At 38.3% G+C, this 13838-nt stretch overlaps 1 protein-coding gene across 12 annotated transcripts in view; it reads right to left on the reverse strand.

Annotated features, from left to right (window-relative positions):
* The window catches only part of INPP4B (inositol polyphosphate-4-phosphatase type II B), a 342362-nt gene that overhangs the window by 164260 nt on the left and 164264 nt on the right, over window positions 1–13838 (reverse strand). For 11 of the 12 annotated variants that reach the window (XM_065687745.1, XM_065687774.1, XM_065687770.1 and 8 more), the window contains 2 exons: window positions 7680–7798; window positions 5826–5942 (listed from right to left, as the gene is read on the reverse strand). The exons of the other annotated variant lie outside the window; for it this stretch is intronic. In XM_065687745.1, the coding sequence (XP_065543817.1) occupies window positions 5826–5942; window positions 7680–7798 (236 nt within the window). The remainder of the gene's footprint in view (window positions 1–5825; window positions 5943–7679; window positions 7799–13838) is intronic. 12 annotated transcript variants of the gene reach the window in all.

Below are 13838 nucleotides of genomic sequence, written 5' to 3' on the forward strand. Positions count from 1 at the left end.
CCAACCTTTTAAGGAGACTGGTTGACAGAACTCATTGGAAGGAGAGTCTAGGAAAGCTGGAAATTCTTAGAGAAGGAAATCTTAAATGTGCAGCAGCAGGCTGTCCCCATGTGCCAAAAGATTAGCCAGCAGAAAGAGGACTGGCATGGCTGAACAGGCAGCTTCAGCTGGAACTCCGGAATAAACAGAAGACCTTATGAACTTCAGCAAAAGGGGTGGGCAACTCAGGAGGACTACAAGGATGTTGTGAGGTTGTGAAGGGAGAGAATTAGAAGGGCCAAAACCCAACTAGAAATTAATCTGGCTACTGCTGCAAATAACAAATACAAATGCTTCTATAAATACAGTAGCAAAAAAAGGAGGGACAAGGAGAATCCCCATCCTTTACTGCAAACACAGTTACAAAGAACAAGGAAAAGGCCGAGCCTACTTAACACCTTCTCTGCCTTAGTCTTTCACAGTAAGGCCAGTCATTCTCCAGGTACCCAGTCCCCTGAGCTGGAAGAGCTGATTATTCACCTGATAAGAAATCACCAGTGAGGACAGATCTTATCCCTTGAGTCATTCAAACATTCCCATGTTGCTGACTTTAGTACAAGGAAATCCTTCACGCTTGCAGTGCCAGGGCTGCCTGTGAGGGCTGAAGCACCCTGCTTGACAAGAGCACTAGCCACCCCTCCTGAGGAACTGCTCCTCCAGTGTCTCCTTCAAGGCACACCAGGTCAAAGGCACTACAAAGGAATGCATATCAACTGTTTGAAAGGAAAGAAGCACGTTCTTCAACCTAAGGTCATGTTTTCACAACCAGCTTGCTCCACACTTACTAAAGGCACACCATGCTCTTCTTCCTCTATTCACTGCTTTGTGCATATTTCAGAGAAAAATATTCCAGCCTGCTATAGTAGGCACATGACCCTTGAACCCTAAAAGTCATCATTAGAAATGATAAGGCAGTGCAATATCCACCTTGGATTTGTTTGACTAGTCCTATGTGCTCCATGCCAGTCGAGTGAGGGATGAAGCAATGAAGGATATCTATGAATATGCATACACAAGTACTCATGGAAAAAAGACACATTTTCAAGCTTTTTGGACAGTGCTACAGAGATTAGAACAATCACACCTATGTTACTGAAATCCTTAGCTGGTTAGAATAAAAATCTACAGGAAAACGTTATCTTTTACTATTTGGCTCTTTTATTTCTAAGCAATTTCCAAGGCAACCCTTCACATTTTTTACAGAATACAATTAGTCTCATCACTATGTAGTTTTACAGCAGTTTTCCAAAATGTCAGTTCTCAGAGCAAACCTTTGCCTCATGTAAGGCAGCAGTAACATTTGATTGACAGAGCAGGTAGAAAAGGAAAAGAAAATGGAAAATTAACAAATAGTAGATTACAACTTTCCCTGAAGATACAGCAATAGGGAGGAATTTGCCTTAAATACGAAAAAAATAATGAGAGGGTATGAGAAAGAGTAGGATGAAAAGTAGAATGCATTCAAAGAGAGGAGGAATTTTGGAAAGTCAAATATCCTCCCATTGAATTTTCAAGGGCTAAGCACAGACAGCAGTAAGGCTACAAATGGACTTTAAGTCTATACATGTAACTTTCCTGGTCCTGATGCTTATCCCTAGTTCTCTTACAGATACACTAAGATATACGAAACCTTATTTGTACCCTCAGCTACTTCAAAGAAAGATTTTATTTCCATATAAACCCAAATGAAAGTCAGCAGTCTGAAATCCCCTTTATGTATCCAGACTTTTAAAAAATTCTGAGAAAGACTACATCTATCAGCAAGTATGTATTTGTGGAAAAAAAAAAAAATATTTACATGATGTTGAAGAGACACGTGAACATCTGAAGCTTTACTGCACATATTTCTGTTGGTAGGACCATGGTACTATACAGTACTGTTCTATTAAAAAGAATGAGATATTAAAAGGCTATATTTTCCTAAAAATCCTGCAGAGATGACAGTGACCAGAACTGAGAAAAGGAAGAATTACATGTTTTTTCTTTAAACAAAGTCAAGCACTTCCAACACCACTTTAAGTTTTAAAGAAAAAGAAAAGCAGCTGAAGTAGTTTTAGCATTCACAAGAGCGAGGGACTGAGAGCACTCCAGTACAGGCAGAGTGCAGGAAGATGATGGACAAGCTTTCACATTTATCTCTGCTAATGCATTTCACATCCTGCTCTGCAGTGTTCCTAATATTCAAGCCATGGGGCCTCTTCAGCAGAGATGACAAACCACACTAAAGTGTGTGGTGGTTTTGTGATATAGATCGATGCCCACGAGGGAACATGGAATGCTGTCACTTCAGATTTGGCTTCACAACCATACTCACAACACATCTTTTAATGACAGGCAGTCTTCATTTTCCACTCACTCCAGCGTGATTCCATTTTAACAGGGACACTTGCAATACAAAGAAGCACGCAAAGAAAAACCTTTTGCAAATTTTCATTCATAGTAAGCAAATTTAATAGAAGATTCAAATCTCATGAGTTAAAAGACATGCAATTTGAAGCCTAAATAATCTAAATTTGCACTTTATAACATGTTTCCACATCCAAAACTTCACTTTTATCCCTCCTCCTCTTAAAATTACCAAATTCATCTAATTTTATTCTCAGCGATTAAGAAAAAAATTGGGAAATAACAAATGCATGACCAGACTGTAGAATGTGTAAATATTTCCACTGAATTTTATACATCCCATTTCTCCTTGCTCTCAGGAGATTGCACTGGAGTGGCTGTTTACATCTAAATGTGAATTCCAGTTCTTATATCCATCCAAAGGAGATTATATCTACCTGCTGGTCTTTTAAGGTAAACAGCAAAGACATCCATTAAATCAGTAACCCTAGTTAGGATATGAAGTCTCCCTCTCCTCTTGAAAATAAGGGGAAACTGTGAAGGGGTGATGCAGAGACCAGACACAGAAAGTTGTCAACAAGGACAGCTTTTACAAGATCTTGTTGCATTAAAACACACATAACCCCACCACACAAGACACAAACATTTTTCAAACCCACTTTACAGATAGAAAAGTCAGTGTAATGAGAATTTCAGATATAGATGAGACAACAGAAGAACCAATCGTGGAAAACAAGCCAAAAAAAGTCTCACCAGAGCTAAATGTTACAGTACAGTAAATATAACCACACTGCTCAACACAATGAAGTTCAGAATGCTTGCTGCAGGACACAAGTATATATATTCTAAACACAGAACAGAAAGACTGCCCTCTCCCAGATTAGTCACTAAGCCTTCCCTCCTCTTACTATAACACAAATTCATCTATTTTGTATTTCCTGTGAGTCTGTCATGTGGCAGTGCTATCTTATTTGTGCTAAGCGGTATTTTCAAAGAGAACGAATCTGGCTTCAGCTTTAAAACTTGCTAGACCAAACTTGCATGCTTATAGGAAAGACAAGAATAGCATGTCTGTGCAAAAGTGGTACACAGGTAATATTTTAACAGTGTATGAGCCTCTAATTCCAATTTTCTTGAACAATGACTTAACAGGTGTAGCCCCATCATTACAACAAAACTCAGCTATCCAAAATCTTCAAGCCAGTACAGCTCAAGCTGGTGTAACATGAATTTGCTCAAGGCAATATGGAAAGAAAATCGTTGTGATGTAGAAACAGATGTCACTGTACATTTTTCAGAATATGGCAGTACCCATTGCTTTGTAAGCATGGCTCCACTGGATGTATTTAAATTACATTTCTTAACACACTCTATTAGCTTGTTTATTCCAAATACATAAAAGTAAAGTAGGAATAGCTTAGTCTTTATTAAAATTTTCTATTTACACAGCATGGCAGCAATGCCAAAACAAAAATCTGGTTGTCTCTCACTAGGGGGTATCCACTTTCCTTTAGCATTATGTGTGCACAAACTGAGCAGTATTTAATTCTTTCCGTATTACAGTAAAAATCCAACAGGTTTGAAAGTAAGACCTAATTCTTTCATACGGACAGAGACAGGTTTAGCTAAAAAACGAGAAATTACTTTACCCTGTGACGCACCCACTGCCCTTTCCCTGCCTTCTCTACAGTCTTCTATTAGTGGTAGTAAAATCCTGCTGAGTTTAATGCACACAATTCACTTCCTTTAATTTCATTTTAATTACACGGGAAAAAAAGAAAAGGACAAGCATATATTTGTGATGAAGGATATTAACTACTTGAACTGGTTAACTGAACTAACCAGGTTTAGTACAGCTCTGACTTTGTGGAAATTCTTATTACTGTAGGTTGTTGCCCAATTTTAGCAAAATATTTTGCAGTTGTCAGATTCCAGGTTTATTCTACCATAAATGCTCACTTGTACGAGCTCGTAACCAGTATGAAAGCGTGGCCTAGAAGAGCAAAGTGACCGAACAGTCTTGGATTCCCCTCCATCCCCAAGTGGATTACCTGGCTAAGAAATGGTGGGGCTACATGTTGTGGCCGTAAGCTGTGGCAGCAATTTTTGAGAAACAAGAAAGCCAGCTTTACTGTAGCATGGATCATCAGAACTCTGAAGCCACAGCACTTGGAACAGGCTTACTGCCAAAGGAACACATCCCATTTCTTGGGTCATGAAGCAAACATTAAGGTCTGTGCAGCTGCAGCTATGCTAGTAATGGTATCAAGCTGTAGCAGATTTAAACCTGACTTTTCCAAATCTATATACATCTCCAGACTCAAAAAAAGTCACCTGAATTAATAGAAAAATGCATTGGCTTCCAATTATAGGAAAGAAAGTCAAGTTATTAGTTAGATCATTACTGATATTCTAGGGTGAAAACAGGAATCCAAATATTGGCACAAATGAAGTCACAGCCTGGATGGCCCAGGATCATTCACACGTACTGCAGTCTACCTTGATTTAAATCTTACAGCTTATTTAAATTTTTCTTACCTACATCCAGTTGTAAGATAGCTATGTAGTAACATCTTGCCTTATAAAAAAGTATTATAAACTAGCTCAGCTATAAATTGGCTCAGCTATTTAAATAGAGGTATTAAGGGCCATTTTTGATGCCTAAGAGAAAACCATTAGCTTTGACTCCAGCTGCCACAGAAGAAAAACACACATTTCCAATAGGTCCTATGATATCTTCTAGCTCTATAAGGCTGTCTTAGATCACCTGGAGCAGATGAGATGGCACTCAAGGCCTATATTCAGCAGTTACATCACTCAAACAGTACTGTTGACCTCCATGTATCATCTCAAGAGAGTAACTTTCTCAGCATAAAAAGCTGATGCTGAAACAAAAAATACGCAATACTGGAACTCAGAATGATTCGCCTTTAGCAGTGACACACAAGACCTTGGACTCTTACAAACCAGTAATAGCAGCAGCCACTGCAGACCTGCAGGTATCATCACACAAGAGATTAAAATAAAGTATGATTATCTCTCTCAAACACCAGGTTACAGGCTACAACATCATTCTGGTGTGGGTATATATATTATTAGAAACATTTTCTGAAAAATTATTCACAGTGGTATTATCTCACTCTATTGCATATGTTCTCTGCCATCAAAAAGCACAGAAGAGTAATCTTTCATTTGCCAGGAATTCCTGTGCCTATTCATGCAACCAATTAAACAGCAGCAAAGGGTCCATCATAAGCCTGGCTCTCTTTTTCTACACTCTAACATAAAAAGAAAAAATAAAGTACATTTTAAGTATAAAAGATGAACAAAACCAATTCACATAGACCTATTTACCCAATTTGCAAACTTGCTAAAGAGAGCCAAAGAACAACATGGAATCCTCAGTATGATTTATGCAAGAAATGAAGCAAAGCACTTACCGTGTCTTGAGATTTATCTTTGACATCATAGACTGTGAGTTTTATTTTAGTCTCCTCATAGATAGGGTATTCTGGTGGGAATGTCACACCAGTCAAAAACAGTGGATCTTTTGTACCCTGTGTAACATAAGCAAACATTCAGTAAGGTAACAGCTGTGAAATGTATAGTGTACCAGTGCAGATGTACAGAAACTGTGGGCTCTTTCAAGAACTTTGCTTCTACAGCAGAGAGATCTGAAGAGCTAAGTATTATCCAATCAATAAGAAAACTGGAGAACTTTAAAACTTTGTCAGGAAAGTTTCAAATAACTTTCTGGAAAGTTTTTCAACTGGAAGAGATATTAAGTGCTTCTGAAACAGACTAACAACATGCCTTTAAACAACTCAGTCAGCAGGTATCAGTATCTGGAATATAACATGCAATAAACCATCCCTTTCTATCTCTCACAATACTCTCAGTTTCATATTAATTTAAATAACCTAAAAATAAAACTTAGACACAAACAAAAAAAGAGATCTTCATTAAATCTCAATGTCTACAATGCTATGGAGACTCCTTGTATTACATTAAGCATACCGATTTGTGGGGAGGTGATTACACTACCCCTCTTAGGCAGTAGTGGAGCAAGATAACATTCCTGGGTTTTGTAATATGATTATATCTAAAAGCTCTATGAAGAGGTAACTATAATCACAGCTTCAAACACACAGACAATTAAATGAGACATATAAAATGGTGCTTATCATTTCCTAATGTTTAATTATAGTTAATTTCTAAAGATTACCAGGCTAGTATCCTTAAATTTTTGTAGAAAATAGCTTTTCTGTGCCCCTTTCTTCCCCCTCCCCCAAAGCCTGACTGTGAAGCTAAGAGCCTTGACATAACAAGTTCAGGGATTTATTCAGATCTAGGACATTGTGTTAGGAAATGCATCAACTTCTATTAAGAAAATATACATCTATTCCATCTTCTGCACAACTTCATTGCAGACAGTCTGCAATGAAACATCCTGATCAGACACAAGATACCTGAATTAAGCAGTTTCAGGATGGTTGATGGCTGAAACTATAACAATTTAATTAGTAGTTGGTTGAAACTGATCACACAAAGAGCTCACAAAATATTTCTACTGTATTTAACAGTTAAGCCTTTGGCGAAATCCTGTGTGTGTTTATAATAAGACTTCCCTCTTCTTAATGAGTCTCTCTAGTAAGTTAAACAAGTTACACCTACACTGCCTGCTCACACTTCATTTTCTCTGTGAACCATTTTTGCTGGTTTTGACATGCTTATATGGCAAAGCAAAGATATAATACGTGATGCAAGACACTAATTATTTTATTAAAGTCACAGACATTACACACATACACTCTTTTCCCTAATTTTATAATATTAGGCTACTTCTAGAAACTGCAAAACTTTCCAATGGAAAAAAATAGAACATGAAACAGGATAACGGACCATACAATACACCTATGTTCTTCTGTAATTTAAAAATACTTTACCAACTCACTGCACTCTTAATTTAGTTTTACTTTGCACTGCTTTTTTCTCTCATGAGAGCAACTATTCCCTGTTTCATTCTAGACTTATGTCTGGAGAACCGGAGTATTCTCTATATCTCTACTTGGAATGACACAGCTTTAATGAAAAGGCAAGTTCATTTCTAACTGTTTATCCTGGTTAAATGCCAAGAACTACAGAACGCTCTTAGGTATGCTTTACTAACTGCCAGAGTGTGCTTGTCTTACCTAAGACTATGTACTAACTTGTTTTATTTCTCATTCCCTTTCTAAGGAAGAAACAAGCGATTTATTAATCAACATGTTAATTGAATTAAGAAAGACTCTCACCTCCACGATTTCAGTGCTTGAATACCTCGTCAAAATGTGCTCTGCTGGATGTAGCACTGAGACTTGTATGAATGTATTCAGCTTCCGATCACGGGTAGCAGTCACTAGATCCTTGCATGCTGGAGACAGTACAAAATAAAAATGAAATTCTCAAAAGAAAACTCTGGGAAAAAGCTGTCACAGGCACAGGACAAAGCAGACTAAGCGCCGGTTCCAGATCAGATCTCTAGAGACAAGCCGATTTAACAGAGGAAGTCCCTTGGAAGTAACTTACAGAAATAGGAAGTCACATGCTGCAGCACTGAACTGAGATTTCGTTTCCACTAAAAATACTTGCAGCTTCTGCAAAGCTCCGTGCCAGAGGCTCATCAGCTCCAGTATATGAATATGCGTGCGCATATGCACACACTTACACACACTGCAACAGTAGGTAATTTTACATAAGCACTTATTCCATTCGCCACAAAATCTCCCTTAGCAGCCTAACTTGATCATCTCTTGTCTGACAATTTTCACAGTACATGACCATTTTAAACACATTCTAAACCAGTTAAACGCTCTCAGTGATTAGGTTAGTTTATACAGTCTGATACTACATTAGGAACTTTTTAGTAGAATTAATCACTGGGTAAAAATCTACATAACTAAAAGCAGACAGCAAAACAACCAATTCTTTTGTCTGGCATATAAATTAGAAGAATAATTGTATTCTGACTATGTCATATCATTATTAAAACTTATTCTAGCTAACAAGTATAGAGAAATTCAGCTCTTGTTTTAATAATTTGCTGTTACCCTGGGCTCACTCATGCAGGTGACTGAGTTCACTCTTTAGACTAATACACCTCATCCCTTCTAACCAAAAGGATGGAAGCACCAAAGAAATAGAAAAGGAAAAAAGAAATAAGTGCCCCACTAGCTGTTCTGCAGAAGGGACGTAGACTAATGAGGCATGCATTGCCTCAAAAGCAAAACCCATTCACCTTACATTTTCCAGCAGAGAAGACGCAACAGTGAATACTGTGATAGCACCTAACCAGTGCTTTCTGCAGAGCATCACACAACACTGGGAACTTAGAATCCAGAGGGAAGAAAAGAAAAGCCCATAGGTTTGGAAAGGCTAATTGTCAAGAAAATGCTGTGAAATTTTCTAGGAGTCATTGCCAACCACGGGCTTCCTCAAGTGCAGCTGACCTTTAACGTTTTGAAAGGTGAGTGATTATCCTCACAGCAAGCAAACCTGGCCTGATGAGAAGCCAAGGCAAGGGAAGTTCTGATACATACAAAAGGCCAACTCAGCTTGGTTTATCCTTTTTTTTTTTTTTTTTTTGAGTGGGGAAGCTAGGACCTGCTGCTTGAGGAAATAAAAGAAAAACTGGCTGAAAGTTTTACCACTCCATCCATAACAGTTAAAACGGAACAAGGAAGCAACTAAATCTAATCTTCACTGAGTATTTTGAAGGTTTTGCTTTAGCCCAAACTTCCGATGTAATCTCTTGAAAGACAGTCTCAAACTGACCCTATCATAATTTGGTGGTACAAGTGGGATAAGACAAAAAGGAAAAAAGAAGGAAAAAAAGAAGGGAAAAACAGAGACAGGAAACTTAGGAAAAATTAAAATAAATCTCCCCAAAACTCCACCACTGACTCTGGCAGGAACCCTGCAGCTGAACTCTTGTAAAAGGTACCGGTGCATGTTGGAAATAAGTCCCCCATAAATAATAATTTGATTTACTTGTTGGATGTCTCAAATACATAAACTAGGTGTGACTAATTCCAATAGCACAGGCTTTTATCCTATTGACAAACCTTCAACAATAGGAAGAAGATTTGAGCTAAATGGTTAGCACCTTGGTGATATTTGAGCATAGGAGACAGCTAATTTCTATGATAGCAGGACAATCCAGTCATTAGATCATTTTCCTGCAAGAAGGCAGCTTAGTAACACAATCTAGAATTTCATTGGGTAGAGCTGACATGAAGATAATTCACTTGTATCTCTCCAATGGGGTGTATAAGCACAAAGTACCAGAACTCTTCAGAAAATCCCAGGGCAGAAGGATAAATGAAATTAAATAAAACCTCCGCCTACTTTGTCTCTATTGTGACATTGTGCTACTACTGTTTACAACTATTTCTTCAGTTAGAGAGGATATTCGGTAAGGTTGATGCTGGGAGAGAAATGATTTGGTGTGACACAGAATCCGTCAGTTTGAGCACAGTGCATCACTTCCCTTAAAAACAGCCCAACTGAACTATTTAACACAACATAAGGACTATTTTTAAGCTGATGGCAAAGAAAGAAGAAGGTTTTTTTATATCCTGTTTATAGCCTGGCAAGTTCTACAGCCCCACATGGCATTACTGCCCTTTGAACTGTTTTACTGGCAGTATCTGAAAATCTTAGGTCTTCTCAAAAAATATCCAACACACTTCAGAAAAAGCGAAACATTATGTGGCTGTGGAAGTGGAATACTAGCTACATGTTATATATTTAAACACATCCACTGAGCATTATTGACATACTATTCAAAAAGAAACTGTTGAAAATACAAACATTAAAGGCTTGCTAAGGCTGTTTTCTTAACTGCAAATATAGCACAGCAAAAGCAGGTAACAGTATCAATGCATTTTCCATTATAACCTACAGCCAAGCAGACCATATAATAGGTCACACTAATACTTTACTATGCTTGAATTAATTCTGAAAAAATTCCTCAACAAAACTCAGTGAAATGAAGTGACAGCTTGTACCTACATGCCAAAAGTATATGAATCTACTCATTGTGACTGTTGACTCAGTGTAGAAGCTTGAGTCATCCATTCTCCTGGTGATCCCATCTCTCCTAAGCCTATCAGCGTACAATGAATGTTTAAGGAAGAACAGTATTAGGAATAATTTATGCTTTTACATCAACAAAGAAAGAAGCTAAGATGACAGGAAGACAACTCCTCTATATATTAAGCAAAGAAAAAGAAGAAAAGACAGCAAAGTAATCACTATGTGTAGAGCAAAATTAAAGGCTGCAAGGAAAAAGGATTGCTCTAGAATATATTTACAAATACTTATTTTTTTTGCAAAATTCTGTGGTCTACGTATAAAATTGTCTAACCATTTCAAATGCCTTAAAACAGATAACATTTAATCAATCATCCGTCAACACTTATTTTTCTAAAGAATAAAAGCAAAGAGAATACTGTTATGTCCATTACTGTTGTTGTTCTACTATTAAAACTATAATACTATTTTTACATGAATCCCAGTAAACAAGTGCTCCTTCTCTATCAGTCATGCATATACACTGACCTGCACATTCCAGTACAATAACGATGCACACAAACTATGCGTGCTGTAAACGCAAACTGCACAAGTAGCCGTTTGACTCTTGAGTCCTGCCACATTCAGTATTTCACTAGCTTCTATGCTGCACTGACATGCTGGCTGTGCTCTTCATCCTTCTGTGAGCATGCATGCTCATGTAAAGACAACAGAAGAGAAAGACCAGTTACTGTTTCCTCAAAATTGGGCTATAATGTAAACAGAGCAGAATCTCGCTTCACAGTTTCAGTGACTGATTCATTGGATCTGGGAGAATTTTCTGAAAACACTACCTCCATAGAAGAACAGAGCACAGAGAGAAAGGCTGAAAAATCCCTGTGAGTATATGAAAATGAAAAGGGGTAAAGCAAAACAAAACAGAAATAGTCTGAAAAATTCATCATCTACCTTCCCTGGAACTGTAACAGTTCTGACCAGGCATTCAGCACTATTCCAAGCTCTACGCCCACTGGAGCCAAAAGAAATTAATCTGGTAGAGAAATGGAGAGATGCACCATCTCCCAGAACTTAAAAAGGTCCAGTAGCTGGAGCAAACAGACATGGGCAGATGGACTGAAAGACATCCTGAGCTCAGAGTTCACAGAGCTGTTTGGGAAGGAAGCCAAGGACTAGTCCAAAAAACTAGTAAATGGCATTGGAATCACAGTGTTTGTTTTTGTTAGTGGGGGAAACTACAGCATACTGGAGAATGTCCTCCCAGACTACAGATTCACACAATGCGTATATCAGCCTACATGACAATTTGAAAGGTAGCTTTTCCTCTAACTGGGGACAGAAACACAATTTCCCACAGCTTCATCTGCCTCCAATTTCCAAACTTAAACATATTCCAAGGGGCTAGCAAGGGACACAAATTAAGCACCACAGCCCTGCTGTCTCCAGGGTACACTATTTTGCATGCTGTCAAAACAGAACAAAATTAGTAGTATCTGAGGACAAGAGTCATGGGAGAAGCCTGTGTGTCTCACACACACGTATATGTGAACATAATGTTCAAAAGTTGTTGGTTTTTTTTTTTGTTTGTTTGTTTTTTTGTTGTTGTTGTTTGGGTTTGTTGGTTTTTTTGTGTTTTTTCTTTTTTTTTTTTTTTTATTGGCATTGCAGCAGTGTTATTATCCCAAAGCAACTTAGTTTATAAATAATAATGTACAGTCTGTCTTGGTAGACTAATTAACTGAGGTGCAGCTATTCCTTAGTGAGCAAAAGGACACGTTAAAAAAGAGAACACTACATTCAGACCTGTGCTACATGCAGAATGCTAAACAGCATGCAGATTTCTTTCCTCCACCCTGGGGGTTGTTGAGGAGGATGGGGAGGCGTATGAGAAGGAAGGGCACATCACCACTGCTTCTGCCTCTGCTGCAAACACACAGCACTAACCAAGCTTGCTGAAAAGAATACCTTCAGTAAGGCACATACAAAGGCTTAGGAATAATCCTACTTCAGAATATAGAGGAAAGGCTTTGGCCATCCTTTTGAAGTAGGAATGTAAATACAGCTGCAAGAGGGATGAGAACAGGACAAAGATGTGTTCTTTGCATGGCAAAACATGCCTGAAAGCAAATGAGAGAAACATCTGGGGACTGGTATTAATGAAGAAAGATGTTAATGACCACCCCTCCAGATAGTGCTCCACAATAAATATTATTAATTAGTTTATCATAAATATTCCTAATTGGCTGTCCCATTCACATTTCAGAAGAATGCTTCAGTCTGCTGGTTGCTCAAAAGCACTTCTACCTAGGGACCAAAAGAACACAGAAGCTACTTCAAAAACAATTTGTAATGTGGACTTCCAGTAAAATTTACTGTACTACACTAAATATCAAAGGATGCAGCCACAGAAATTATAATACCCATGTTATTGCAAAATGAGGTCACAGTTACACAGTCATGAAAAAGCTGTGTACTAGGAGGGACACTCTTTTAACAGTAGTGACTAAAACAGATGGTCAGACTCAGGTAAACTATGCAATGAAAAGAATCTCTACGTAACAGAAGACTACATTTGGATCACATACAAATCAGTAGAGAACCACTGACTTTTAACTAAGAAAATGTTCAAGAAGGCTGTTTCTGTCTCTGGAGATGAGACTTGTATAAAGATAAAATACATATCTGTTCTCTTGAATGTACAGCTGGTTGCTAAAGTAACCTAGTTATAGCTCAAGGAAATACATGTACATAATACAATTAGTATCCTTTGGGGCATGCCTGTAATTAACAGCAGGAAGAAGATTTCTACCAACAGTCCAAGGAGAAAGAGATGACAGGGAAGTCTCCTCAGGTAAAGCATAAAGAAAGGTATCTCCAAGAAATCTCTACAAATACAGATCTGGAGTGAAAAAACACACAACCACCACCAATATTAGCAGTCATCATCATGGCTTGACTTTGGAACGGAGATTTGGGAAGGGCTTTACCCATTCTTGCTACAAGCACACTGATGACTAAAAAGGCCAATGCGAGATAGGCAAATCCGGTTGCAAAAAGCACAGCAAAAGGTCTCCTTGGGTGGTATAGGTGGGGCATGATTCTTTCTATGTTGTCTTTTCTCCTCAAGACTAGTTTTGCGTGAGGTCTCAAAGGAGTCAACGGCATTATGTATGGTATGTCTCCAAGTCTCCCAACTGGAGGCAAAGGTGGGCCACTGATGGTAGTCAATATGGCCAAAGCTAAGGTATTGTTTCAGGGAGTCCTTATATCTCTTTTTTGGGGCACTTCTCTTGCGGCAACTGGTGGCAAGTTCCCCGTAAAATATGATCTTAGGGAGGCAGTGATCTTTCATCCTAGAGACGTGCCCTGCCCAGTGCAGCTGT

Source organism: Lathamus discolor, chromosome 1 (assembly GCF_037157495.1).
Source record: "Lathamus discolor isolate bLatDis1 chromosome 1, bLatDis1.hap1, whole genome shotgun sequence".
In the NCBI taxonomy this organism is placed as follows: domain Eukaryota; kingdom Metazoa; phylum Chordata; class Aves; order Psittaciformes; family Psittacidae; genus Lathamus; species Lathamus discolor.